Here is a 15,215-nt window from a genome sequence, read left to right on the forward strand (position 1 = left end):
TGAGCAAATGTTTAGAAATCCTGCTAGGGCTTATTTTATGAGTAGGTCTTATTTTCGGGGAAACACGGTACATAGTCAGAGGGAACCGGGTCCCTCTGGCCTAGAGGAAGCTGCAGAAGTCCTGGGGAGGCAGGGCGGTCACACCGCCAGCACCCTGAGGCCACGTGGGGGCAGGGGTAGCAGGTCCAGCTGCTGTAGCCAAGCAGGGAGCCTCCTCACACCCTCCCACCCCACACCCCCTCTGCACACACACATATCCCCTGCCCCAGCAGGCTACCCTGTGCCAGGACACAGCACAGCATCCCTCACCATGGCTGGCAGTGACCCCAAGAAAAGAATGGCGGGTTATTCTGTACTTAGAAAGGCGGTTTGGTTTGATTTCTGTTTTGCCCTAAAGTAAAGAAATGCAATGGTAGAGTGGAAAGTGAAAACACAAAAGCAAAGAGCATCACAGAAACAGGAATATGGAAAAAAGTGGCAACAGGAAGAAAAAGGTAAAGAAAGATGGTTTGGTGGCGCACAAAGGCTCCAGGGTCCTAAGTGTTTCTAGCAGGGACTCTGGGGGGCCAGGCAGGTGCCTTGAGGACGGCAGGCAAAAGACAGGAGACACCAAGCCCAGAGACTCCCCTGAGATCTCACATTTAACTAAAGCTTTCATTAGAACTGTCATGAAGAATTCACGAAATTCAGTTTTTCCTTATATATACTTGCCATTAATAGTAATAGGAAAACGGCCATTATATAAAGCCAAAATATGCTTGAAATCTTAAAATTTTCACAAGGGAAGAAACATATAAAATAGTTTTCAAGATTAGCTAAGGAATCAAATATGCTCTTTTTAAAACTCAATTTCCATTTACTGGGTATTTTTCTGATTCTTTTGGCATTGACAGATCTCTGTCGGGCCAACCTCATTCTGAGATGAAACAGTCAGAAGCTTATATTAGGGGGGGTGGAGACATCAGGAAAGCTCCAAAGAAGATTTTTCATCAATAACTCAAGTCCTACCAGAAACCGTTTTTCCCTTTGTCCTCTATAGAACCCTTCTTTTTCCCCAAAAGGAAAAATAGCATTATTGTTTTTTCTAACTCTGAAAGTAACACATCGCATTGTCGAAAACACAGACGTAACAGTAGGTAACGGGGACTGAGTTCCAGCTCATTAATCCCTCCCAGCCACCCTAGGGGGTGGGTACTAGATTCATCCTCATGTTCCAGATGAAGAAACTGACGAGACTTTAGCTAGAGGGCCCAGTGTCACACGGCTGGAAAACTACACAGCCAGATCTGTACCTAGATAAGTATCCAAAACCAGCAATCTGAATTCCACTCTGAGATTTACAGAAGAAAATCAAAATCAACGATAATCCTCCATCCGGAGAGATACACTCTTAGCATTTTAAAGTCTCTCTTTCCAGGCTTTTTTCTTTTCTTATATAATATATGCACATTATTATTATTATTTTTTTTTTTTTTTTTTGAGACAGAGTCTCACTTTGTTGCCCAGGCTAGAGTGAGTGCCGTGGCGTCAGCCTAGCTCACAGCAACCTCAAACTCCTGGGCTCAAGCAATCCTGCTGCCTCAGCCTCCCGAGTAGCTGGGACTACAGGCATGTGCCACCATGCCCGGCTAATTTTTTTTTTTTCTATATTAGTTGGCCAATTAATTTCTTTCTATTTATAGTAGAGACGGGGTCTCGCTCTTGCTCAGGCTGGTCTCGAACTCCTGACCTCGAGCAATCCGCCTGCCTCGGCCTCCCAGAGAGCTAGGATTACAGGCTTGAGCCACCACGCCCGGCCTGCACATTATTTTTTTTACTACAAAATGTGATGTACTGTACTAGGTAACTAGCTAGCTAGCTTACATATAGTATTTTTTTCTGTATGTTTTTTACATGATTTTTTCTTCACAATGTAGCGTGAATGTATGTTGTGTCAATGAAGACGACTCCATGGCATAATTTAGCTGCCTGTTAGGCCACTGACAGAATCAGTCCACTTTTGTTGGATATGAGATTGTTTCCCACTGGATGCTGTTATGAACAATGCTTTGATATGCATATCCTAGATCAAATATTTGAGTATTTATCTCATGATTTCTTTAGGATAAATTCCAAGTAGCCATTTCAGGTCAAAGATAGACAGTAATCTTTTAAAATGCAAATATTCTCAGAAGATGTAACATCAGTACTGAGTTCCCAGGACTTTAGTGTGAAGGTGTTTTATAGATACTTCACTCACTTAGAAGAGATGAGGCAGCTTAATACATTAATTGCCATGTGAGATGTATTTAACTCATGCTAGTTTTGAGCCTGGGGCCTCATGAAGCGTATGTAACTCACATGTCTCTTTACCTTGGGAGCCTTGTAGTGCACAGACAACTCACGCTGCTATGCTGTAGCACACATGTTATGTGATGGGTGGCCCCTAGGCAAAACCCTACAGTTGATTCTCTAAAAGGTGTCATGGGCTGTTACTATTTATTTTTTCTCATCAGCATGAGCCATGGTCCTGGGGCTTCTCGAGAAATGAACCCAGTTGCATGTTTGCTGTCTAGCTAGATGAGAGGCCCATAAGGTGTGGGCTGATTCAGCAGCCGCAAGCGGCCCCCTCTGGTGCCTCTCCCTGGCCTGCGGGCTGCACCTTCCCCTGAGATGCCAAGCCCTGGCTATAAGTCTTTGCGATGAGAAAAATCCCTCTGACAGCTTTACAATGGCCTGAATCCTGGGAGGCGGCCAAATGCCAGTCATAACTGTGTGTGACCCAAGGTTGGCTCATAAGAGTCACCAAGGAGGTCACAGTGACCTCTGTTTATCACTCTTTTGTATTAACATCTATCTACAGAGACAGAAAATTCCAGAAGAAAAGTATTTTGTTTCCTAGTGTTGCTGTTTCCTAGTACAATTTTTATACCAGCTTCTGTTTCTTGGGTTTATGTTGTCTGCCTACAACCTACTGAGTGTTTTGGAAGGAAACATATTTAATTCACTTACTGTTATGTCTGTTGCATTTGTGGTGCTAGTTATATGAAAACTGACAAATGGAAATGTTACAGGTCTTTAAAATAAACCAGAGCTTTCCGTGATTACAGCAAGATATAGAATCCAATGGAGTAAGGTGATGAAAAAAAGTACATTCCAGGACTTTTAAGCCCCATGGATACAGAAAGAATACTGTAGACACAGCCCCCGACCTGGGGTACTGAGCTCCCGGTGTACTGAGCCTGCACAACATAGCACAGCAAGTACCTCAGAGTGTGCAGAAATGGCTCCGAGGGATGCGGGCAGCCAGGGAGGGTTTCCAGCAGGTGAAATCTGAGTTATCTTGGGAAGAAGGTAGCCAGACCAGGCAAGATGGCAAGGAACCCCAGGAGCCACGAATAGCACTAAAATAAGACCCAGAGGCAGGAAATGCCATGGAATATTTAGGAAACTACCGTTAGGTTCCGACTGATGTAGCATAGAGCTCACAGGAGAAAGTGGCAACTAAAGATGAGGTTGGCAAAAAGGCAGGGGCTAGACAGTAAAGGGGCGTCTGTGCCATGTTAAGAAACTTGGACTGTATTCCAAAAGTAACAGAAAACTACTAAAGGATGTTAATCAAGGAGAACGATTGTCAGGCCACAGTTAATGTAAAAATAAGGGGAAAAAAAAGAGAATGACATGCTGACATCTTTGTTTCACCCTGGAAGCAAGGAGAAAATTGATAAGTAGGCCCTGGGAAGACCGCCAACCCCAACTATTTCTAATCTTTCTCATCTCACCATTAAGGATTCTGTTTCTCTCAGGCCGACTATGGAACAAGGTGAGCTGAGAAGAGAGGCTGGGAAATCAGTGAGGAGATTGGCGGACTAATCACAGAGAGAGCTAAAGAAAGGGCCAAAGTAGAATAGGCAGTAATAACAGAGAAGAGGTGCTAGGCTCTGGAGACCTCAGGAGCAAGATGTAAAGAAGCAGCCCTAATCTGTAACATTTGCCAATTCCTGCAGTGTAAATTCTCTCACCAGGACGAATTTCAAGCTATCAGGCTGATATGCGACTTCCCATCTTGCCCATGCAAACCTCCCACACATAATCTTCCATGTTCTTTTCTCATTCCCACTTGCTGGAATGGAGATGACTTTCAGAAACCTTGAGAACCACATGTTGAAGATGGTGGAGCCAAAATATAGAAAGAGTTTAAGTCCTGAACCATATTTTGGAATGGAGTTGCTGGTTCAGGATTGGCTATCTTTGGACTGTTACCTGAATGAGAAGAAACTTCCACTGTACTTAGCCACTGTGTTAATCCGGGTTCTCCAGAGTAACAGAACCTATAGAATGTGTGTATACATACAGAGAAAGAGAGCCAGAATTGGTTCTGCAATTATGGAAGCTGACAAGTCCAAAATTTCCAGGGTGGGCCAGTAGGCTAGAAACCCAGGGAAGAGCCAATGTTCCAGCTCACGTCTGAAGGCCATCTGCTGGCAAAATGTTTCCCTTCTTGCTTTGGGGAGGTTAGTCTTTGTTCTATTCAGGCCTTTGAGAATATATGGCCATGGAATATATAGTTCAGTTTCTAGTTCAGACGTTATTTTCCAGACATTATTTTGTACAATGTTTAAAGATCTTGGAATTGATTTACATCAATGCTGTTTGAGGTAGTGTTCAGAGGACTAAACAAATCTAATATCTCAGGGATTCCAGTGTATTGCTCAGGATCCACTCAGCTTCCTTTAGTTTTTCATGTGTAAAAAGAAAATGCTAGATTTTCAGATTCTTCCTACTGTATAAATTACTTCAAAGGCACTTCCCAGGCAAATTAACACTTTTTATATTACTCTAGGACCATAAAGGATAAAACTGAATCTCAAGTAGCCCAGAAAATTTTATTGGCATCTGTTTTTCTACATACTAATGAATTATTTGCTTTCAAGGGTTAAGCCTCATGACTGTGTTTATTTATAGCATATTTATGAATAGCATATTCATATAGCATATTTATAGCATATTTATGAAATTTGTTCTAAATATAATTTTATGTATCTTCTAATTTTGTTATAGCTACAGATACTTCAAAAATACTGCAAAGAGACTCCAGTATCATAGATGGAACCAACCGTCTAATTAATTACAGAGTTAAAACTCTTCCACTCTCATCCAGAGATTTGGTCTTACAGCAATATGTTTCCATTACTGCTAAACCCTGGGAAAATTCAGACTGACCCTGAATCATCTTTCGTTCATTCCACATTAACTCACCAAATATTTCTTGAACATCTACTATATGCTAAACACTGTGCAAGCTGTTAGGAGCAAAACCTCATATAGTGAACAAAAGAAGACACGGTTCTTGGCCTCCTGAAGCTCATAGTCTAAACCTGCAGTCCCCAACCCCAGGGCTGTGGACTGGTATCCACCCAGAGACTCAGCTGAGTCAGACTCCTTGGTGACCTCATAAGCCAAACATCTCTAAAGCTATTTAATCTCCAAAGTCCTCAAGCCCAAGAAGAAGCAGAAACTAGCCTAGGCCTAAGTTCTAACACCTGCACCTAAGTTCTAACAACTGCAAACAGCTGCAAAGAATGTTTTGGATTTGTCCATCAAAGCCTCATAAAAGTTGAAGAGAATCAGAAAATATATATATGATTCTAGAAGGCATCTATATGTTAAATTCACCCTCAGATGATTGGATTCTGTATTTGCCAATGGCCCCTGGGGAGTTTACTATCTATGGTGAGTTCATGAAAAAAAAGTAGGGTAATGGGAAATTTCTCCCGTGATCTCTTTTTCCTTAAAAGTTATAATGCTGTTTCCACTGTTACTCTTAACCTTGGAACTTCAGAAACAACTTCTGAATTTTCTATTCATTGCATTTTAAATAAAATTTTCATAGCATTTACTTGAGTGAACACTTGGAGGGGCAGAGTTTCAGCTCACTTTCCTTTTGTAAAATTTATTTTATTTATTTGTTTTCTTAGAGACAGGGTCTCACTATGCTACCCAGGCTGTATTTGAGCTCCTGAGCTCAAACGGATCATCCCACCTCTCAGCCTCCTGAGTAGCTGGGACTACAGGTGCATGCCACCACACTCACCTAGGCTCTTTTCCTTCTGTCTCAGTCTGTGTCTTCTCTAAAGCCATGAGGCAAAGACTTGGGTACAGGTAGTTTATTTAGGAGTTGAACTCAAAAAGCACAAATTGGGGGAGAGAAGAACATGGGAGGGAAAAAAGCCAATGACTTATGTATTCAGAAACCGATTCTCATGGGCAACGTAACAGAGAGGCTAAGTCCTACGAGGAACACTGAAGAATTGTGTAGAACACACTTCAGAACTGTCCAACTGCAACTGGGCATGGTGGCATGCACCTGTAATCCCAGGGACTCAGAAGGCTGAGGCAGGGGGATCACTTGAGCCTAGGGGTTTGAGGTGGCTATGAGCTATGATGACAGCATTGCACTCTAGCCCAGGTGATCTAGCAAGACCCTGTCTAAAAAAAAAAAAAGAAAGAAAGAAAGAAAGAATTGTCCCACTGAGAGGCAGGGAAATGGGGTATTTTTCCACCAACTCTCATTCCTCTTGGAGCATTAAATGCTGGACTTCCAGGCTGCTGTAGACACAGCTGTTAAAAACGGCCATGGCTCAACAACTAGCCTCCAGGCAGAAAACACAGAGTGAGATGCAGGCCCTTGAGATGGGACAAGGGAACAGGCCCAGGAATTCTCCTTCAGACCCACCACTCAGTGGTGGACCAGGGAGCTGTGAGCATCTCAGCCTTTGCCTCTACAGGGCCCAAGGGACTGTCTCATGGTTCTCTTCTGCTGTCACCCTCTGCTCTCACGGGCCTCTTTCCCCAGAAGCCTGCAAAACAGGGGCAGCACTGCCTCCAACCTCTGAAACAAGCACCTTTTGAGATTGTAGCAGTTTTGGGGAAGTTGTATTGTCTTTGTTTATTTTTACTACTAACAGGTTTAAAAGCATACTCTTGGGGGTATTACAAGTTGCATAAAAACTTGAAAATGAGAAGATGAGAAGAATTGTCCTGTGGTTCCCTGGAACACAGTGAGTCAGGCCGCTCTGTGTGGTGCCTTCTTAGCCCTGTGCTGGTTCTCCTCTTCATTCTCACCCAGGAGCCAGCACTTCACAACCTCCACACGTCTCCCTTACACCTACCCTGGGGTGGGAACAAGAGGTGAACATAGGGAGTCCCCAGAGCAAGACTCGCCTGGGTTCTGTAGGAAGTCCCAGGTCTGTATGTAGATCCCACGGCCATACCGTCCCATCTCACAGGGGGACACCTCTGGAGGTCACACTCCACCAGGATCCAGGAAAGGCAAAGGTCCCTGTATGCCAATGATTCTCCTTTTAAGAACTGGACATCCACATTGTGTTTTAAATATAAAAATGAGCTCATGATACTCGGCCAGATGATTTGAAAGCTTTACATAAGACACTGTGTTCTTATTCTATAGCTTGAAAGTGATGCATAATGTAGAATCAAATGAACTGGGACAACCCCAGAAAAAATGACGCCTCTGGTGAGTCACAGAAATGTCCTGCATTTGCCACCTTGCAAGGGGGAAACTGCCCTTCAAGACAAGCCCTGAAGGTAATGTTTTCATTTGTCAAACTGTGTTGGCCAAGAACAGTAACAATGAAAAACACCAACTAGTCAAAAAGGAGACAAAGAAAACGACCCCCTCATGGCAACATAAGCTGCCAAATTGACTACAGCACACCAAAATCTAATTTCAGTTCTCAGAAGGTGAAAAAACTTTACGATCTGCATTTTATTTCCCAACCATGCATCAAAATTCACACTTCTTTACCTCTAAGGTCTTAATGTTACTATTAAATTATGAAATCTAATCTCGCAATAACATTCTCATGGCTGATTCCAGCAAAAGGAAGAAAACACAGATCTCACCAACGGGGCATAAAATATGAATCCTACAAGACAAAACATGCTCATTAAAACACACGCGCTCCAACATAAAAAAGGAAAGAAATGTGTTCAGTCTGACATAATTTTTATATTGCTTTTCCTTTTCCTAGACCTTTGTGGAGGATTTTCTACAGTATTATATATAGTATTTCCTAGAGGCACAAAAGTTATGAGTCTGTTCTTTTTAACCAATGTTTATCAAAGTTCACTTTATTTTATCAAATAAAAATTATTACCACTGCTGTTAAGAGGTTTAAAGCGAAGCAGTTAACTCATTTAAACCTCAAAAAACAATCTCATTTTTATAAACAAGGAAACTGAGGCAGAGCGCAGTTAAGTCTGTGGCTCATGGCCACACGGCTAGTGAACAGTGCGCTCAGCCACACGCTGAGGCTGGCCCCTCCTGCACCCACACTCTTGGCCACCCCACAGAGCAGGTGGGTGGACACAGGGTCTCCATGAATATGTATGCCGTGACTAATGTTTGCCAGCCACCAGCAAATTACTAAATTGTTCCTGTGCTATGTTTTCTTAATTTAACTGTTTTAATTAGGGGTTCTTCAGTACATCAAAAGGATGCTTTTAAAGTACTTAAAAAAACAGTTCTAAGGAGAAAAGAACAAGTCCAGCAGGCATGGGTGTGTTTAGTATGGATCATTTGGATGGGTTAAAATTCCCTGTTAAATACAAAAATCTTCGGTTAAATAAATGATATTGTAGGTAAATCCTGGTCGCTATAGGCAAAATTTAGAGGTTAGCTAGAGGTTAGCTATCGGAGGGATAAGACTAATTCAGAGCTGAAATGGGGGTTCTAGATTCTTTGAAGCGTGAAGCATCTCTGTGAATTACACCACATGCAAATAGATGGTGAAAATATTCTCAGGAGAGGTCTAATTTGGCACAACATACGGGCGAAAGAGGTTGAGAGCACTTCTATCACAAAATTATGCCCAATCACAATGAAAATAACACATTCAAAGAAATATCAGTATCATCTAATTTCCAAAAAACTGTGGGATGTAGTTCCCTTTTTTATTTCTTTCAAGCAGTATTTCTTATATAAACTGCACTCTATACAACTGTAGCCAGCAAAACAAATAGTATAAAAATTAAGTTTTAGTCTGGACAGCACCTAATAAACTTAAATAATAGCATCAGTCTTTCCTCCTGTTCGAGTTACCATCTGTACACAAGCATGTTGCTCTCTCTCCCATCATAAACAAACAAGTCTTCTCTTGACTTGATTTTTCAATGACTCTTCCCCCACTTCTTTTCTCCCCACTGCAGCAAAACAGATTTCTGTATTAGATGTTTCAATTCCTCTCACATTCTCTCTTAATCTGCCTATAATCAGGTTATCAAAGTCATCACAGACCTCCACCTTGGCAAATCCAGTGGTCAGTTACCAGTCCTACATTGTTTGGCTTATCAACAGCATTTGACACAGTTATTCCCTCCCTCTTTCTATGTCCACACTCTCTTTCCATGAATTTTTATTTAAAAGTTTTATTGAGATATGATTCATATACCATATAATTCACCCGTCTAAAGCATACAAGTCAATGGTCTTTGGTATATTGACGGAGTTGTCCAATCATCATCACAGTCAATTTTAGCACATTTTCATGACCCTCTCCAAAAAAACATACCTATTAGTGGTCACTCCCTGATTCCCTCCGAAATCCCCAGCCCCAGACAGCCACTAAGCTACTTTCTCTATACAGATTTGCCTATCTGGACATTTCATATAAATGGAATCTAATGATAGATTCTTTCTACGACTAGCTTCTTTCACTTAGGGTGACGTTTTCAAGACAGTGGAAACATTAAGCTAAGTGAAACAAGCCAGTCATAAAAAGACAAACATTGTACGATTCCACTCATTATGAAGGTCCTGGAGTCGTCAATTCGCAGAGACAGAAGTGGAATGGTGACTGCCAGGAGTTGGGGGCAAAGGGAAACAGAGCTTAATGGGCACAGAGTCAAGTTTGCAAGATGAAATGAGTTCTGGAAGTGAATGATGGTGATGGTCAATGTATTTTATGTTATTGAATTGTACACTTAAAATGGTTAAGATGGTAAATTTTGTGTTATATATATTTTACCAGAATTAAAAACAATAATAAAATATCTTCGCCAGCTGGGCCCAGTGGCTCACACCTGTAATCCCAGCATGTTGGGAGGCTGAGGCAGGAGGATCATTTATAGCCAGGAGTTCAAGACTGTCCTGGGCAACATAGCAAGACTCCATCTCTACAAAACAAAATAATAACAGTTAGCCAGGCATGGTGGTTCATACCTGCAGTCTCAGATACTTGGGAGGCTGAGCCAGGAGGATCACTTGAGCTCAGCAGTTCAAGGTTACAGTGAGCTATGATCAGGCCACTGTACTCCACCCTGGGTGACAGAAAGAGACCCTATCTCTAAAAAAAAAAAAAAAAATATATATATATATATATATATATATATATATATATATGTGTGTGTATGTGTGTGGGTGTAAATTAAAATTTTTCTTTTTGAGACAGGATCTTGTTCTGTTGGCTGAGCTAAAATGCAGTGGCACAATCATAGCTCACTGCAACTTCAAACTCCTGGGCTCAAGTGATCCTCCTGCCTCAGCCTCCCAAGTAGCTGGGTCTACAGGCATGTGCCACCACACCCAGGTAACTTTTTCTTTTTTTGGCAGAGATTGGGTCTGTGTTGTTTAGGCTGGTCTTGAATTCCTGGGCCCAAACACACCTCCTAACGTCAGCCTTCTGAAGTGCTAGGATTGCAGGTGCGAGCCACCACACCTGACCTTTGCAAGTCATTTAGTGTATAAAAATGGTGATCTGCGTTGTGCTAGGCACTCTTCTGGGTTTTAAGAGTCTCATGCTCTACCGACTGGGCTAGCCGGGCGCTCTGCTCTGGGTTTTAAGGGAGGCCAATATTAAGGCCACAGGTTTAATGATTAGTGAATGAAAACTGAAGTTTGTTTTTTACAATAATCATTGTTATGTCAAAAATCACCACAGAAACCGTGATCCAAACTCATGTTTCCATTCCAACGACCCACCTGCCCCAGATCCAAGGTGAGGTTGACCTCGTTGTACTGGGTGCCCGAGGAGAGAGGAGGGCTTTGCCACCACCGTTCGGATCCGTCAACCGCGCTGGTGGCTGGATGTGCCTTCCTGGGGTCCTCGGAGTTGCAGTAGTCACAGAACTGGCCCTGAAAAACAAGGTTCTTTTTTTTTATTTTCAAGTAATTTTCTCTTAGCAATTTAGTAAAAGAGGGACCCAACAAAGACTGCTTTCTACAGCTTAGCGGTGTCAGCTGTTAAACTTAATTATAATTTATTCTGAAGACAGCAGTGAGGCTTTCTCTTTTTCATTTAATCTTAAACCATATTGTCAGTTTTATACCTCGGTTTACCGTGTTTCTAGGATATTGATTATATTTATCTTCCACCTTTCGTGGCTTTGTTTTTCTTGCTTCATACAACACTTTGGGAAGAGCCTGTTGCAATGTTTCCACTTCACTCTCGCCATCCTACTCTGTGCAATTCTGTGTGAGGCCCTGGGGGACGGAGAGGATCCCCGCCCATAGCCCCCGGCGGAGAAATGAAGTGTACAGATAACCTCCAGGGCAGCCGGGCACAGCAAGCGCCTGCAGAGCACGTGGAATGCTGGGGTCAAAGGCGGCAGCTACTCTAGGGCAGAAAAGGTAGCATTTCCGCTGCATGTGAGGATGGGCAGGACTTTGGCAACTGTTAGTGAGCTGCAAACAGGGAAAGCCTTCCAGGTGGAAGACCCAGCATGGGCAAAGACCCAGAGGCCAGCTGGGTCAGTTTGCCACAAGCGTAGAAAGACCAGCCTTGACATGCAAATGGGGAGATGTGGCTGGCTATGAACACCATGGTGAAAAGTCAGGAATTAATTCAATAGGTAAATGGCGCCAATTTTTACCTGGAGTGGTATCTGCTTGATATCATAATTTCTAACTCCTTACTGGATTACTCTTTTTTTTTTCCTTTGGAGACAGATTCTCACTCTGTTGCCCGAGCTAGAGTGCCGTGGCATCAGCATCACTCACAGCAGCCTCAAACTCTTGGGCTCAAGCGATCCTCCCTCAGCCTCCTGAGTAGCTAGGGCTACAGGCATGCGCCACCATGCCCGGCTAATTTTTCCTCTCTCTATATATATTAATTGTCCAGCTAATTTCTTTGTATTTTTAGTAGAGACGGGGGTTTCACTCTTGCTCAGGCTGGTCTCAAACTCCCGAGCTCAAACAATTCACCCACCTCGGCCTCCCAGAGTGCTAGGATTATAGGCATGAGCCACCACACCCAGCCTAAATTAACTCTTCTTTGGTAGGCAGATTATTTTGATTCTGGTTTTTGTTTTGTTTTGGTTACTGTATAATTTTACAGCTATTTACCATCTAAAAGGTTGAACAGGCCAGGAGTGGTGGCTCAGGCCTGTAATCCCAGCACGTTGGGAGGCTGAGGCAGGAAGAACTCTTGAGCCCAAGAGTTTGAGATTAGCCTGGGCAATATAGTGAGTTTCCATCTCTACAAAAAAAATAAGAAAAATTAACCAGGTGTGGTGGCACATGCCTGTAGTCCCAGCTACTGAGGAGGCTGAAGCAGGAGGATTGCTTGAGCCCAGGAGTTCAAGATAGCACCACTGAGCTCCAGCCAGAACAACAGAGACCCCGCCTCTAAAAAAAAGTAAAAGTAAAATAAATAAATAGCTGAACATGGGCCTTCCTTCTATTTTGAATATATTTTAACTGGGTCAAAGGATCATGCTTAGCCAGGGATGGCCTTCACATTCTGAACTACTCTGCTCCCAAACTAAATTATCTTAGAGTATAACCACCACATAGGAGGGGGACAAACAAGCAAATCATACCCACTGCCTCCTCAGAATGTGCTGTGACAAAGTGGTAGCTCTGCCCCTGGTCAGCATTTTAGAAGTTAATTCTTAAATGTTCAAAGATAAATTTGTTCCTGTTATGTAACCAATTGTGTGACCAAATGTTTTCATCTAATATGCAACTAATAGTTCTTTCATACATGATGAGATGTCTGTGTAGACATTTATCTTTGGGCTTTCTATAAAAATAGTTATATAACCCAGAAACAGCACATTGGGGGAGTGCAGCCCCATCAGTCCATGAGGTCAGAGAATATGTGTGTGTCCTGTTCTTCCTTTTATTCATTTCTGCCTAACACATTGGCTAGCACAACAAAGTCAAGAAAGTAAAAATTCCATCAGAAATTCTGCACAAAACTTTGGTTCTTTCTATAAAATTTATTATCATAATAAGTAGCTCAATTAACTTTTTAAAGTAGAACATCTAAACATTTATTATTAGTATTTTTCCCTTTGATGGTCTTTATATTTCCCATCTTTTTTCCTAGAGTAATTATCTGATGAGGGAATTAAATTGTTATTTCTTGAACTTTAGAAAATTTATGTCAGGTTAGAAGCAAATATCTTTCTAAAATGTGAAGGCTTATGACTTATATTTATCCCCATCTCCATAGTGTAGACAAGAGGAATGGAGATGGTATTTTTTGTGTTGTGATGGTAATTTTCAATTTCAAAATAATAATAATAATAATTAAATGAACACTTATGGAGCAACTACTATACACTAGACACCATAAGCTTCATTTTTTCATACTAAGATTATTATCACCTCTATCTTACAGATGAGGGAACAGAGTGGAGAGGTTACATATTTTTCTAAGAAGCCACAGCTGGTAAATGGTAGAACTGAGACCTAAGTCCAGGCCCCAGGGATGACACATTAACCACTACCCTGTGACTCTCTTCCCTACTCTAGCATCTGCAACTCTGGTTCACTAGACATCCACGGATATTCACCAACAGATGTTATTTCCTGTAGTTAGTTTTAAAAGGTAGCCTTCAACAGGTAGCCTAAACACCATAGTTCCAAGCCCTCTTTCATTTAGAATCATCTCATTTCTACTGATGCCCTAGTCATTGTAGAGCCCCAAATGAAACTGTCCACACCATTCAGCAGACTGGGTGAGAACACAGGCTCAGCAACTTTAGCACCTACTAATTATGTGATCAAGGGCTAATTAGTAAAATATACATTTTGAGAGTGAACAATAAATAATTTGAAAGTACACATTAAATAAATAATTTTATTGTCAAGACAACATCACAATTATATAGGTTAGTGTCAACATTGATGTTTGGAAGTCTGGCTGACATAATAGATAAATAAGTTAAAGGTGAATTCCTGGTAGTGAACTTTGCTCAGGTAATAAAAATGAGTCAGACTTTCTGTTTATTTCTACACTTGTCACTGGAAAAAACCTTGACAGCAAAAAATATATAAAAATAACTTATCAAGCCAATAATGATGATTTTTCTGGATGTGGATTTTTCTATGTGTGTTAGCTAAGTTTAGGTGACACCTTTTTTGCCATAAAAAATAAGTTCTAAGAAAGATTCTACAAGCTTAAGTTGAACATTAACAACCAAAAGTATAACATACACTTACTCTGAAAAATAGAAAGAAAAAGTTTAGTCCAAAAAATTAATAATATATTTAAAAATTAATACGTACAAAGTCTAGTTTCTTTAAGTTACTCTTAAATGGTCAGAGTGAGAATTTTTTATTAAAATAATCCCTCTCTTTTCTTTCTTTTTTATATTCTTGAAATTTGAGTGATTTTTACCCTACATTTTAAATGTCGTATTTACTGCAAATCAACCTGTGTGAAGAATCAAAAAGAATTTAGCAGTATCTTGCAGGAAATCAGACCATGGATCTAGAAGTAAAAAAAAAAATCAGAAGAATGACTTTTTTAAAAAGATGTTAAAAACGCTATGCAGCCTTCTATCATTTTTGTAAGATCTTTGCAGAGATTGAAATCTAAGTGAAAATGCTACATGGATAAGTAAACTTGGAGTTGAAGAACCTTCTCAGGAGACCAAGGTTATGACTAATCTCTGACAGTAAGGTCTTGGCACTAAGAAACCAGGTTTTGAGAGGAGACAACCTAATGCTGCTTTTTAAAAATGCAATACCTGATAATGGTTTTCAAAGTAAAACTTGTACAGCAGAACAGAAAAGAACCCATGGAACTTCTCAGACTGCAGATCATTGAGGAAGCCCTTCTTTTCCATGAGTGTCACTAGGACAGGCCCATTTATTTTTTTATTTTATTTATTTTTCTGTAGCCACATTTTCTAAGAAACACTTACATTAACTTTACTGCTTTGTGTGAATACACGAAATAAAAGGGCTTATGTATTTGTCTCAG

The 15,215-nt window shown here is 41.2% G+C and overlaps 1 protein-coding gene across 1 annotated transcript in view; it reads right to left on the minus strand.

The window, feature by feature from the left end:
* The window catches only part of LAMA3 (laminin subunit alpha 3), a 225,649-nt gene that overhangs the window by 194,125 nt on the left and 16,309 nt on the right, over positions 1-15,215 (minus strand). The window contains exon 2 of the mRNA XM_075993589.1: positions 10,982-11,134. Coding sequence (XP_075849704.1) covers positions 10,982-11,134 — 153 coding nt within the window. The remainder of the gene's footprint in view (positions 1-10,981; positions 11,135-15,215) is intronic.

The sequence above is a fragment of the Microcebus murinus genome, chromosome 17 (assembly GCF_040939455.1).
Source record: "Microcebus murinus isolate Inina chromosome 17, M.murinus_Inina_mat1.0, whole genome shotgun sequence".
Classification (NCBI taxonomy): Eukaryota; Metazoa; Chordata; class Mammalia; order Primates; family Cheirogaleidae; genus Microcebus; species Microcebus murinus.